This window comes from Camponotus floridanus, unplaced genomic scaffold (genome assembly GCF_003227725.1).
Source record: "Camponotus floridanus strain SB8 unplaced genomic scaffold, Cflo_v7.5 scaffold28, whole genome shotgun sequence".
Classification (NCBI taxonomy): Eukaryota; Metazoa; Arthropoda; class Insecta; order Hymenoptera; family Formicidae; genus Camponotus; species Camponotus floridanus.
In genome coordinates this window covers 2,544,865-2,558,906 of record NW_020229414.1, presented here as the reverse complement: position 1 = coordinate 2,558,906, position 14,042 = coordinate 2,544,865, and the positions used below count along the sequence as shown (strand labels likewise).

The window sequence follows — 14,042 nt, the reverse complement described above, 5'->3', positions numbered from 1 at the left end:
GTGATATTTCAAGCGTTAATCTTCACTCGCGACAAACTGCCGACTTGTACGCCACTTCGTAATCCGATTTCATCGAACAGGATAATCTCAAGACGCGAATTTGCATTGTTGAAAGGCTTCGATCAGATGTGCATTATTAAAAGCAAGGACAAATTGTCAAGTTTGAGGAAATGTGATGAAAATTAATAACTGGAAAAAAGGAAGCATATATAATAACGCATCAAATTAATATAAATCGAAAAAAGGACATATATAATAACGCATGAGATGAGTTAAGAAGAAAGGAATCCCGTCAAGATTCAACTCGGTGCTTCGTTCGCGGATTCATTTTTTTTCGCGAGCCTCTCGTTCACGCTTTTTAATCGAACGAGGGCCTCTCGTATTTTTCTCCGACAGAGCGTGTACGAGCTGGCGAAAATAACTTCCGCGGTGGAACAAAGGGAGAGGTCGCGGCGGCAACCCGTCGACGGGGCCAACTCTTGACCTTTTCGAACGGATATCCTTCCGACGTTAGGTAGGTCGGTACTTTGCGCTAACGATCCTTTCGCAGAGCGACCGGGGAGGAAAACCGGGGCGTTGTATGTACGTATACGTAGCCACGTATGTATGTCACATATATTGCTCATGGTTATGCATGAGAGGCTCAGCTTTCCGTGCGCGCCAAGATAGGGCAGATCGATCGCGCGTTTTCCGCGCTCCAACTTTTGCCCATCGCGCGCCGATCGCGATTGCCTGATTACGAAACCTCGTTTTTTCTACCTCTCTTAAGCTAGCAGGACCAAGTCAGTAAAATTAAACGAGACCTATCAATTATTTAGTACCTATTTTCATGGTTTCTTTCAAAATTGTACACATGGAAAGAAAGGACTTTTTGTTTTGAAAATATATTTAGTATGTTAGATCGAAAATAACATTTTTAAATCAAAGATTATAATTTTCTTAAGGTGGAATTAAATAATTATATATTCTTGAGGTGACAATTACACTATTAAAATAAAACGATAATATTGTTGGAATTTAAAATTATTAAATTCTTCTAAAAAAACTATAAATTGTTGCGTATATACGAAACAATGAACGCATTAATTTAATTATATAAGTTTTGATTTGACACTTATATTTTTTCAGTGTATAAGCTCACAGAAAAAAAGGACTTTTTGTTTTGAAAATATATTTAGTTTTAACAGGGAAATTGAAATGAAATTATATCGCGTTAATTAAAGAAAAATATAATTGCTTGAATAATTGCTTACTTGAATAAAGCCATTTTATATAGTTCAATCGAGAAAAATATATTCTTATGATTTAAATTTCTTTAATGGAAAAAAAACAATGTTGGATAGAAAATAACATTTTTAAATCAAAGATTATAATTTTCTTAAGGTGGAATTAAATAATTATTATTCTTGAGGTGACAATTACAATATTAAAATAAGACGATAATATTGTTGAAATTTAAAATTATTAAATTCTTTTAAGAAGATTATAAATTGTTGCACATACGAAACAATGAACGCGTTAATTTAATTATATAAGTTTTGATTTGACACTTATTTTTTGTGAATAAGCTCACGGAAAAAAGAACATTCTTGTTTTGAAAATATATTTAGTTTCAACATGGAAATGTTGAAATGAGATTATATCGCGTTAATTAAAAAAAAATATAATTGCTTGAATAATTGTTTACTTGAATGAGGCCATTTTATATAGTTAAATCGAGAAAAATATATTCTCCTGATTTAAGATTGAATTTTCTTGAATGGAAAAAAAACAATGTTGAATAGAAAATAACATTTTTAAATCAAAGATTATAATTTTCTTAAGGTGGAATCAAATAATTATATATTCTTGAGGTGACAATTACAATATCAAAATAAGACTACAATATTGTTGAAATTTAAAATTATTAAATTCTTCTCAGAAGATTATAAATTGTTGCGTATATACGAAACAATGAACGCGTTAGTTTAATTATATAAGTTTTGATTTGACACTTATTTTTTGTGTATAAACTCACGGAAAAAAGGGCATTCTTGTTTTGAAAATATATTTAGTTTCAACATGGAAATCTTGAAATGAGATTATATCGCGTTAATTAAAGAAAAATATAATTGCTTGAATAATTGTTTATTTGAATGAGACCATTTTATATAGTTCAGTCGGGAAAAATATATTCTTATGATTTAAGATTGAATTTTCTTGAATGGAAAAAAAACAATGTTGGATAGAAGATAATATTTTTAAATCAAAGATTATAATTTTCTTAAAGTAGAATTAAATAATTATATATTCTTGAGGTGACAATTACAATATTAAAATAAGACGATAATATTGTTGAAATTTAAAATTATTAAATTCTTTTAAGAAGATTATAAATTGTTGCGTATATACGAAACAATGAACGCGTTAATTTAAGTATATAAGTTTTGATTTAACACTTATCTTTTTTCTGTGCATGGTACAAACTTATTATTAGTAGTACAAATTAGTACAAAATAGATACTAAATAATTTAATAGGTTTGGTCCTGCCAGCTTCATGGAGGTATTTTCTCTCGCGAAATTTATGCCGACGAGAGCGCACCAAGCGAAACATTATTCATGATTTTTTCAAATCTCGTCGTGTCGGCTAAAGATATCACGACAGAGTGTATTTGATTCGCCGACATCTTAAATAAATTTATCAATTTCATGCGTGTAACTCCTTCTCTTGCCGCGTTGACATCACTTTATTTCACGGGGCAATGCACCTTGTGTGTGTACATAAAATGTAATAAAGTAATAAATTTTCCGTCACAACCTCTCCTGAATCATAAAATTAAAAAAGCGCCGGGTATATGTAGTTATACGTGTACGTATTCCTGTGGATGCGGTACCCGAGCCACGGGCCTTCCATCTCTTTCATTAATATTTATATCACCCTAGTAGCGCGATGAACAAGAAAAATAGGTACACGTCACGTTTTATTTCGTACCGGACAACGCGAGTCTCTCTGGCATTTGACAGGCGTTTATAAATATCATTTTCATGATAAACGGGGAAAACGGCGCTCGTGTTTTTCCGGGCTTGATTTTCCGCAGGAGGACCCCCGAAATCGCGTAATCCTAATTCGTAGGCGTGGAATAAGGGGATATTTCGCCGTGTAAATTTGGAAGGATCCGCAAGACTGTTTAATCTCGCCATTTATCGTGATACGACGATAATTTAATCGCGATACGCGACCCTGTCGAATCATTAGCGACAACAGCATCCTTGCGCGGCTACTTCGACTAATTGGAAACTCTCCCGTAGACGCGATACTCTCGAGTTATGCAATTATGCGGAGCACAATGCAGAGTTTCGCTCTACGCGACACACATTCAATTAGTCGCGTTTTATTCCCAGGTGTGTAATCGTGCTCGCGTGTTTACGACGAACACTGGTCCACGGAAACGAGAAACAAGCCTTTTTTACCGGGACGGTGAATTATGCGTCCTCGGGGGACGAGATCGCCTGCCCCTCGGGAACAGATAACGTTAATGTTCCGACATATCTAGCGTAAAGATAAGGTAAAAGAGGGAAATAAAATTTTACGATACGCAATTTAATCCCTTTTAAAGTCGGGGAAGAGCTTTCCCATCGATCGGAATATTCGAATATTCGATATACATGTTGGAAAATGTGAATACAGGCGAAAAGTCGATTCCTAGAGAGACTCACATCGGGATTGGCATATTCCATTTCAATGCGTTGCAAACAGTTTTCCGTCTCGCGCTCTTGAAAATCCGCGACTGCATTTATCTCAAAGTCGAATCGGAAAGTGGATAAACGTAGGTTGCACGAGCCGTATAATTTCTACGCGCTTCTGTGCCCATTTTGCAGTAATCCGTACCGGTTATCTTCTGGTTTGTTTGCGCTAATCCGGCTCTTTATTCATAAGCGACGTGTAAAAAAATGCAGAAAGAGAAAACTCGCAGAGTTTAGAAGATGAGAAGAAATGTCTCTAATAATATCTCTACAGAAAAATCGTTTGATTGTTCCAACAAGACGTATATGATTGAAGGCATTTTGGTTAAATCAAGAATTTCTAGTTGTCATGATAAGACTTGATTTTATATAATTAGAACGTTTGATAGATTTTACTACAAGGATTTGATTAGTATGTTCTGGTTGAATCTATAAAATTTCTTGTTGCATTAATTTCATTGCTTGCTTCTTAACTTAACTCGTATTCAATATTTGCCATGAAATGTATATAAAGAACTAGTATTAACGGTAAATCCAAAGTATATTTTTTTTCTCTTACGAGCAATAGTGCCAGAAAGAGGATGCTAGCTCTCTGATTGTGTGTGTCTGAGCTGCATCCTCTTCTTGCATCACTGTTTATCAGTTTAATTTCTAACAAACTGAACTTAAAATAATTTATTCAATAATCCGGATTGAATTTATGCGATAATCGTGTTGGAATTCAGAATATTAAACAGACTTTTGAGATTAGATGGACAAAATTTTAGACGACTTGGTGCTGGGGAGTTTAGTATTATTAACCAGAAAATTTGGTAAATTAAACAGGAAGAAATTAATCAGATTCATCTGGTAATTCCTACAAGAATTCTGATTCGTCCATTTTCCAACAGTCACACTGGTCGAATCTACCAGAATTCTAATTAATGCAACCAGATATTTTCTCAGTGTACTAATTTTACTGTCCAATTTATTATTATTATCGAAGCAAGTGTCTCCCAAAACCTGTCAGTTTCTGACTAGTTAAATTGGCTAAAAACTAGTAATTAAGATTCCTGGCCAGTTACCAGCTAAAAAATGATTGAATTTCTACTCGCGGTGTTTTGGAGCAATTTCAATGATATAATAATCATTTACTTAACCAGAAAATTTGGTAAATTGAACAGGAAGAAATTAATCAGATTCATCTGGTAATTCCTACAAGAATTCTGATTCGTCCATTTTCCAACAGTCACACTGGTCGAATCTACCAGAATTCTAATTAATGCAACCAGATATTTTCTCAGTGTACTAATTTTACTGTCCAATTTATTATTATTATCGAAGCAAGTGTCTCCCAAAACCTGTCAGTTTCTGACTAGTTAAATTGGCTAAAAACTAGTAATTAAGATTCCTGGCCAGTTACCAGCTAAAAAATGATTGAATTTCTACTCGCGGTGTTTCGGAGCAATTTCAATGATATAATAATCATTTACTTAACCAGAAAATTTGGTAAATTGAACAGGAAGAAATTAATCAGATTCATCTGATAATTCCTACAAGAATTCTGATTCGCCCATTTTTCAACAAACATACTGGTTGAATCTACCAGAATTCTAATTAATGCAACCAGATTTTTTCTCAGTGTACTAATTTTACTGTCCAATTTATTATTATTATCGAAGCAAGCGTCTTCCAAACCTGTCAGTTTCTGACTAGTTAAATTGGCTAAAAACTAGTAATTAAGATTCCTGGCCAGTTACCAGCTAAAAAATGATTGAATTTCTACTCGGGGTGTTTCGGAGTAATTTCAATGATATAATAATTATTTACTTAACCAGAAAATTTGGTAAATTGAACAGAAAGAAATTAATCAGATTCATCTGGTAATTCCTACAAGAATTCTGATTCGTCCATTTTCCAACAGTCACACTGGTCGAATCTACCAGAATTCTAATTAATGCAACCAGATATTTTCTCAGTGTACTAATTTTACTGTCCAATTTATTATTATTATCGAAGCAAGTGTCTCCCAAAACCTGTCAGTTTCTGACTAGTTAAATTGGCTAAAAACTAGTAATTAAGATTCCTGGCCAGTTACCAGCTAAAAAATGATTGAATTTCTACTCGCGGTGTTTCGGAGCAATTTCAATGATATAATAATCATTTACTTAACCAGAAAATTTGGTAAATTGAACAGGAAGAAATTAATCAGATTCATCTGATAATTCCTACAAGAATTCTGATTCGCCCATTTTTCAACAAACATACTGGTTGAATCTACCAGAATTCTAATTAATGCAACCAGATTTTTTCTCAGTGTACTAATTTTACTGTCCAATTTATTATTATTATCGAAGCAAGCGTCTTCCAAACCTGTCAGTTTCTGACTAGTTAAATTGGCTAAAAACTAGTAATTAAGATTCCTGGCCAGTTACCAGCTAAAAAATGATTGAATTTCTACTCGGGTGTTTCGGAGTAATTTCAATGATATAATAATTATTTACTTAACCAGAAAATTTGGTAAATTGAACAGAAAGAAATTAATCAGATTCATCTGGTAATTCTACAAGAATTCTGATTCGCCCATTTTTCAACAAACATACTGGTTAAATCTACCAGAATTCTAATTAATGCAACCAGATTTTTTCTCAGTGTACTAATTTTACTGTCCAATTTATTATTATTATCGAAGCAAGCGTCTCCCAAACCTGTCAGTTTCTGACTAGTTAAATTGGCTAAAAACTAGTAATTAAGATTCCTGGCCAGTTACCAGCTAAAAAATGATTGAATTTCTACTCGGGGTGTTTCGGAGTAATTTCAATGATATAATAATTATTTACTTAACCAGAAAATTTGGTAAATTGAACAGAAAGAAATTAATCAGATTCATCTGGTAATTCCTACAAGAATTCTGATTCGCCATTTTTCAACAAACATACTGGTTAAATCTACCAGAATTCTAATTAATGCAACCAGATTTTTTCTCAGTGTACTAATTTTACTGTCCAATTTATTATTATTATCGAAGCAAGCGTCTCCCAAACCTGTCAGTTTCTGACTAGTTAAATTGGCTAAAAACTAGTAATTAAGATTCCTGGCCAGTTACCAGCTAAAAAATGATTGAATTTCTACTCGGGGTGTTTCGGAGTAATTTCAATGATATAATAATTATTTACTTAACCAGAAAATTTGGTAAATTGAACAGAAAGAAATTAATCAGATTCATCTGGTAATTCCTACAAGAATTCTGATTCGTCCATTTTCCAACAGCATACTGGTCGAATCTACCAGAATTCTAATTAATGCAACCAGATTTTTTCTCAGTGTACTAATTTTACTGTCCAATTTATTATTATTATCGAAGCAAGCGTCTTCCAAACCTGTCAGTTTCTGACTAGTTAAATTGGCTAAAAACTAGTAATTAAGATTCCTGGCCAGTTACCAGCTAAAAAATGATTGAATTTCTACTCGGAGTGTTTCGGAGCATTTTCGATGATATAATAATCATTTACTTAACCAGAAAATTTGGTAAATTGAACAGGAAGAAATTAATCAGATTCATCTGATAATTCCTACAAGAATTCTGATTCGCCCATTTTTCAACAAACATACTGGTTGAATCTACCAGAATTCTAATTAATGCAACCAGATTTTTTCTCAGTGTATAATTTTACTGTCAATTTTTATATTATCGGCAAGTGTCTTCAAACTGTCAGTTTCTGACTAGTTAAATTGGCTAAAACTAGTAATTAGATCCTGCCAGTTACAGCTAAAAAATGATTGAATTTCTACTCGGGTGTTCGGAGCAATTTCAATGATATAATAATTATTTACTTAACCAGAAAATTTGGTAAATTGAACAGAAAGAATTAATCAGATTCATCTAGTAATTCCTACAAGAATTCTGATTCGCCATTTTTCAACAAACATACTGGTTAATCTACCAGATTCTAATTAATGCAACCAGATTTTTTCTCAGTGTACTAATTTTACTGTCCAATTTTATTATTATTATCGAAGCAAGCGTCTCTCAAACCTGTCAGTTTCTGACTAGTTAAATTCGCCAAAAATTAGTAACTAAGATTCCTAGCCAGTTACCAGCTAAAAAATGATTGAATTTCTACTCGGGGTGTTTCGGAGTAATTTCGACGATATATATATATATATATATAATCATTCACTTGTACTTATCTCCTTTTTACAGGGAATAACTCTTAAACTATTACACGTCTTGCAGCCAGATGTTCACCGCGGAATATCACCGCGCCTGATCGTCGAAACTTTGTTGCCCGATTTCATACCGATAGCACTTTCCAACTATCGTACCGAGGTAATTAACGGACTCGTGCGTCTGAAGGATATTTGGCAGCGGCATTAAATCACACACGGACACTCTCGGAACGGATTTAATTTGCGCGATTCTCTGTACTGTGTAATCAAGCTTGGCGAAATGCTTTTCAACCGCTTAAACGGTATCTCGCGCTCGCGTTTCCGTGTCGTTTTCGTTGCATTTCGCATTTTCGAGGTGTTTCGAGGAGAATTCCAGCCACCGGCGATTTCCATCGTACAATTCGTGATTGTGTTCGTCGAAAATAATCTTCGATTCGGAGGATTTACGAGCGTCTCGCGTGGCGGGTTATCCGCGATGTCGACAATCGTGAAACGGCATCCCCATCCCGTCCAAAAGCAACGGATTTCCCGCCCCACGCGATGGACAATTTTACAAAATATTAATACTGACAAATATTCTCGGTGCAATAATTACAATTTAATACAATAAAATTTGTTCGATTCGAGAAATAAATAATACTCGTGCGAGAAAACAATCATCTTATGCATGTAATTAAATTAACGAATAATTAATAATTTTTTATATGCGAGTTAAAAATTAATAATTGTCAATTTTTTTTGCGCAAGTTGAATTTCCTTCGTATCTCCTTCGTAATAAATTTTTTTTTTCCAATAAATTTGCTCGCGTTTACATCAAATGTTGCGCAGATAACGTCTCGCTCTAATGCTTTTGCGTCGTACCTTTCTGGTGATTAAGATTGCGGGCCGATATATAGTGTCGGAAATTCTTTATGTAGCCTAAAGAAAAAGCTTTCCGGCGAGGTAAGTATGAAGGTTGAGGTCATCTAGGGGACGATCGATACTTTTCCCTTCCACACATGTTACTCGCGTGTAACAACACGCCTCGGGAAATCGATCTCGCGTGAGGCAACGTATTATCCCTTATCCCTTGATTCGAATTCGCCGTCACGTAGTCCCGATTAGTAGTCCGACTATATCCCAACGTTATCTCGGGCGCGCGATCATGGTAAGTAATTGCTCGAAAAAGTTGCCGGGTAAAACGTTTTAGCCCGAGAGCTTCGATGGCAGAAAAATAATCTCTCGTCTGCAGCGCAAAAATGTTCCTCGAAATTATTTCCGTTCTTCGTCCCGAATCAGTTAGGGAAACACGATAGCGAGAGGCGAGGCGAGGGAGAGAAGGCGAGCGAATTATACACTGAGAAAAAAATCTGGTTGCATTAATTAGAATTCTGATAGATTCAACCAGTATGTCTGTTGGAAAATGGACGAACCAGAATTCTTGTAGGAATTACCAGATGAACCTGATTAATTTCTTCCTGTTAAATTTGCCAAATTTTCTGTTTAATAATACTAAACTCCCCAACACCAAGTCGTCTAAAATATTTTCCATCTAATCTCAAAGGTCTGTTTAATGTTCCGAATTCCAACATGATTATCGCATAAATTCAGTCCAGATTATTGAATAAATTATTTTAAGTTTAGTTTGTTAGAAATTCAACTGATAAACAGTGATGCAAAAAGAGGATGCTCAAACACACACAATCAGAGAGCATCCTCTTTCTGACACTACTGCTTGTAAGAGAAATAAAATATACTTTGGATTTAACGTTAATACTAGTTCTTTATATACATTTCATAGCAAATATTGAATACGAGTTAAGTTAAGAAGCAAGCAAAGAAATTAATGTAACACGAATTTTATAGATTCAACCAGAAAATACTAACCAAATTCTTATAGTAAAATCTATTAAACGTTCTAGTTATAAAAAATCGAGTCTTATCATGATAACTAGAAATTTTTGTTTGATTTAACCAAAATGCCTTCAATCATATACATCTTGTTGGTACGATCAAATGATTTTGCTCAGTATATTATTATTATTATTATTATTATTATTATTATTATTATTATTATTATTATTATTAGTACACTGAGAAAAAATCTGGTTGCATTAATTAGAATTCTGGTAGATTTAACCAGTATGTCTGTTGGAAAATGAACGAACCAGAATTTTTGTAGGAATTACCAGATTAATCTGATTACTTTCTTCCTGTTAAATTTATCAAATTTTCTGGTTAATAATACTAAACTTGCCAGAACTAAGTTGTCTAAAATTTTTTCCATCTAATCTCAAAAGTCTATTTAATATCCTGAACTTCAACAAGATTATTGGATAAATTCAATCCAGATTATTGAATAAATTATTTTAAGTTCAGTTTGGTCGAAATTAAATTGATAAACAGTGATGCAAGAAGAGGATGCAGCTCAAACACAATCAGAGAGCTAGCGTCCTCTTTCTGGCATTACTGCTCGTAAGAAAAAAAAATACTTTGGATTTAATGTTAATACTAGTTCTGTATATACATTTCATGGCAAATATTGAATACGAATAAAGTTAAGAGTGGCTCGCCGCCTAGCGACAAGCAAAGAAGTTAATGCAACAAGAAATGATATAGATTCAATCAGAAAATATTAATCAAATCCTTATAGTAAAATCTATTAAACGTTCTAGTTATAAAAAATCGAGTCTTATCATGATAACTAAAAATTCTTGTTTGATTTAACCAAAATGCCTTCAATCATATACGTCTTGTATGATTTTTCTCAGTGTACGTTTTACGCCGCAATGCCGAGTTTCGACGAGAATCGATCCCGTACGTTCGTTTTGCGAAGCGTTAATCTATATCGAGCGAGTCTCTCGCTCGCGAAAGCTTCCTTTCGGCTCGTTACCCGCGTATAATGTAAGCGCATACATCACAATGAGGATGCTCCCGCATAAATTACGGCACCGACAATGAGAAAGATGACGGGGGATGTTATATCCCCCCGCCCTTGCATCAGCGTAGCCGCAATTGCAACGAATACACCGTTCTATTTTCTATTTTTAATGCTAATTTACATCTCGAAAATAACAACATTTGTTTATTGTAATTAGTCGTGTATTCCAGGTTAACGAAGAGCAGCGACTGCGAAGGTGTAGCTGTAAATTCGACGCCAATTAACGTTACAACTGTGCACCGGACGCGTATACGTTTGCGTTAAATTTTCACTCCGTATTATTTCATTAGTAGAATTACCCAGCCAATTAAAATTGTTAACATTCATGCTGCTGCAGCGTCGACTTTACAATAATCGCGCAGGAGTCGTGTGCTATCGGATAACACTTCAACACGAAAACATTACACGTGGCATTCTAGAACCCAGATTAGCATCAGCGTATGAGTCATAGAAAAATCCAGGAAATATCGCGACTCTGATAATAAAAAGAAAGAGGAGGAAAGGCAGAATTTTATCGTCGAGTAATCAAAGAATTATGGACCGTATCCGCTGCAGCATTCGTTCGATAAAATCAAGTTTACTCCGAAATGAAAAAATAACATCGATCGCGCGGAACAACATTTTTCTTTCTCGGGCATATTTGTCCTCGACTTGGAAGAGATGAACTCGCAAGTTGGACGACGAAGATGAGTCCTTTGGTATTCCAAACCGTCTCCCCTGTCCCTTCCCGATCCCTCTTCCCTCTAACAAAGTTTCGGACCCGGTCGTGCGTAGATCGTCGGTGCCGATCATCGGTATCGAATCTCTAGCACGAGGAAATTCAAATTCGCGGAAACTTTGGCGAGGAGAAACCGCCGATTGCATTATCCCGCAGTCCGGGAACTTTCGTCGTGACCCGAATGCGCCCCACATTTCGACGGAAATGAATTAACCATCTCCTTGTAATGGGATTTTATACACGCTCCTTATTTCGCCGAGTTTTACGCTCCAAGATCGGTAACGCGAATTAAAAGCGTGCTCCCTTAAACGTAAAATATATTCCATCGCGGAATATAAAAGCAATTAAAAGCAATTAAAAAAAAAAAAAAAAAACTCTAGAAAACAAACCTTTTTTTATATTCGAGGAATATTCCTATTTTGTCGAAAAAAATGAAGTTAATCGAAGCAAATTTATACGTGATAAATTATTCATCCTGCTCCTTTTTATATATCGATATTTTAATTTCAAATCGTGTAAAAAGATGCGAGAAATTTATGACACAAGTCGCTTGAATAATTTTACAAATCGAGTAAAAAATTAAATAAATCAAATGAAAAAAGAACGAGGGAATAAAAGGGATTTTGTTCCTCGGTAATAATTATTGCAAAAGTACGAGAGGTGGAACAGAGGTGGTTCGTCGAAATGATCGTGATTTCTTACGAAAAGCGACCGTGGTGTCTTTCTTCGAGATGTGCGGCAAGTAATATGCAAATTTAGCGACTCGGTCCCGTTATAGCTTGTATATAAATGTACGTTTGGGTGCCGTAAAGAAATGTGCGCGTCCGTTGTTTGATACAAACGGATGTAGCGGGCGCAGTGGTAAACTTACGGTTTAAACCGACGGCGGCTTCCATCTCTCTCTCTCTCTCTCTCTCTCTCTCTCTCTCTCTCCTGACAACTCTCGAATTCGACGTCAAGCACGTACTCGAGATCTCCGACGGCGGGAAAAGAAGAGGGTTCGACGATTCCGGAGAAGCAGAGGGAGAGACAAGAGTAATAAAAAGAGATCTTATCACGCCGCACTTACGAGATTACGATCGACATCCTTCAATCGCTCGCGAGCTTACGACTCGAGAATAATACTTGCGAGGAGAAGCGGGGGGAGAAAGGGGGCAGAGTGATTCGCGAGAACGACGAGATCTACGGGACGCGGGATTTAGGTCGGAGCAAGGTGCGAGGGGAAAGGTGGGGGCGAGGATTCACCTTCCGAAAACGCGGGTCGCTTCTACGATCGACTGGATTCCGCTGATGCCAGTGGTCTTGTTAAGGGTCGAGCTGACCGCCAGCGTGTCAAAGGCTTTCCGCGCGATCAGCTGATCGGCACTCGCTCGCGGTCTCACCGTTGACAAGGACGCCGTTTCTATCGCGGACGCGCTCGTCGGCCGCGAGCATAATGCCCCGCGTAAGGGAGCGAGAAAGAGAAAGAGGGAAAACGAACGAGAGAGAGAGAGAAGAAGAAGAAGAAGATGCGAGGAGGTGAGAGAAGAGGGGCCGCGACGCGCCAAATCTCAGGGCAAGATTCAAGATTCGACCCCGTCGACGCGATCCGAGAACCGATAAGAACACAATTCGCTCCCGATGCGACTCGACGCGCTCGTGCGGACTCACGCCAGGCCACTGCATGCGATGCGATTACGCGGCCGGAGCCGACCCTCCGCGTCGCGCCGACCCCACCACGAGCAAGCGCGAGAGGACCACGCCAACCTTTTCTCTCTCTCTCTCTCTGTCTCTGTCTCTGTCTCTCGTTACCCTCCGACGGGGGTATCACGCCGTCGACCTACTCATGTCGCCTTTTGAGCGCGGCCGTGCTCCCGTCTTCGAGGCGTCGCCACGCCATGGCCACGCCACCCCCGCGACCCGCATCCATCCCCTGCACCGCAACGTGTACCCGATTGTAAAGCGCGCCCGATGCGTGTATACGTGCTCTGGCTGTAACGCGTCAGTACCCGGGAAATCGATGGTCGGTTTAAAAAACAAAAAAGGAAGAGAGCGAAATTTTGGGAAAGGGGAGAAAAATCCCGACACGGGATAAACTCGAATAGCTTTCATGAGGTGGCACCAATGGGCCCGCTTCGTATGCGCATTGAGAACAATTTTGATAGTACCAACAAGACGTATATGATTGAAGGCGTTTTGATTAAATCAAACAAAAATTTCTAGTTATCATGATAAGACGCGATTTTTTATAACTAGAACGTTTAACAGATTTAATAGGTTTTAATAGATAATATAGATACTAATAGATACTAATAGATACTTAATAGATTTTAATAGATACTATAAGAATTTGTTAAGTATTTTCTGGTTGAATCTATAAAATTTCTTGTTGCATTAACTTCTTTGCTTGCCTCTAGGCGGCAAGTCACTCTTAACTTTACTCGTATTAAATATTTGTCATGAAATGTATCTAAAGAACTAGTATTAACGTTAAATCCAAAGTATATTTTTTTTCTCTTACGAGCAGTAGTGCCAGAAAGAGAACGCTAGCT

General features: G+C 36.5%; 1 protein-coding gene across 7 annotated transcripts in view; it reads right to left on the bottom strand.

The window, feature by feature from the left end:
* Positions 1-14,042, bottom strand: part of LOC105250881 (apoptosis-resistant E3 ubiquitin protein ligase 1) — a 111,240-nt gene that overhangs the window by 18,731 nt on the left and 78,467 nt on the right. For 2 of the 7 annotated variants that reach the window (XM_011257225.3, XM_011257230.3), the window contains exon 1: positions 12,383-13,180. The exons of 3 other annotated variants lie outside the window; for them this stretch is intronic. Coding sequence is in view for 1 of the 4 variants with exons in the window: in XM_020027393.2 (XP_019882952.1) it covers positions 12,383-12,407 (25 nt within the window). In the remaining 3 variants the exon portion in view is untranslated. Of the gene's footprint in view, positions 1-12,382; positions 13,181-14,042 lie in introns of those variants that run through there. 2 more of the 7 variants (XM_020027393.2, XM_011257226.3) reach the window with 2 other exon arrangements.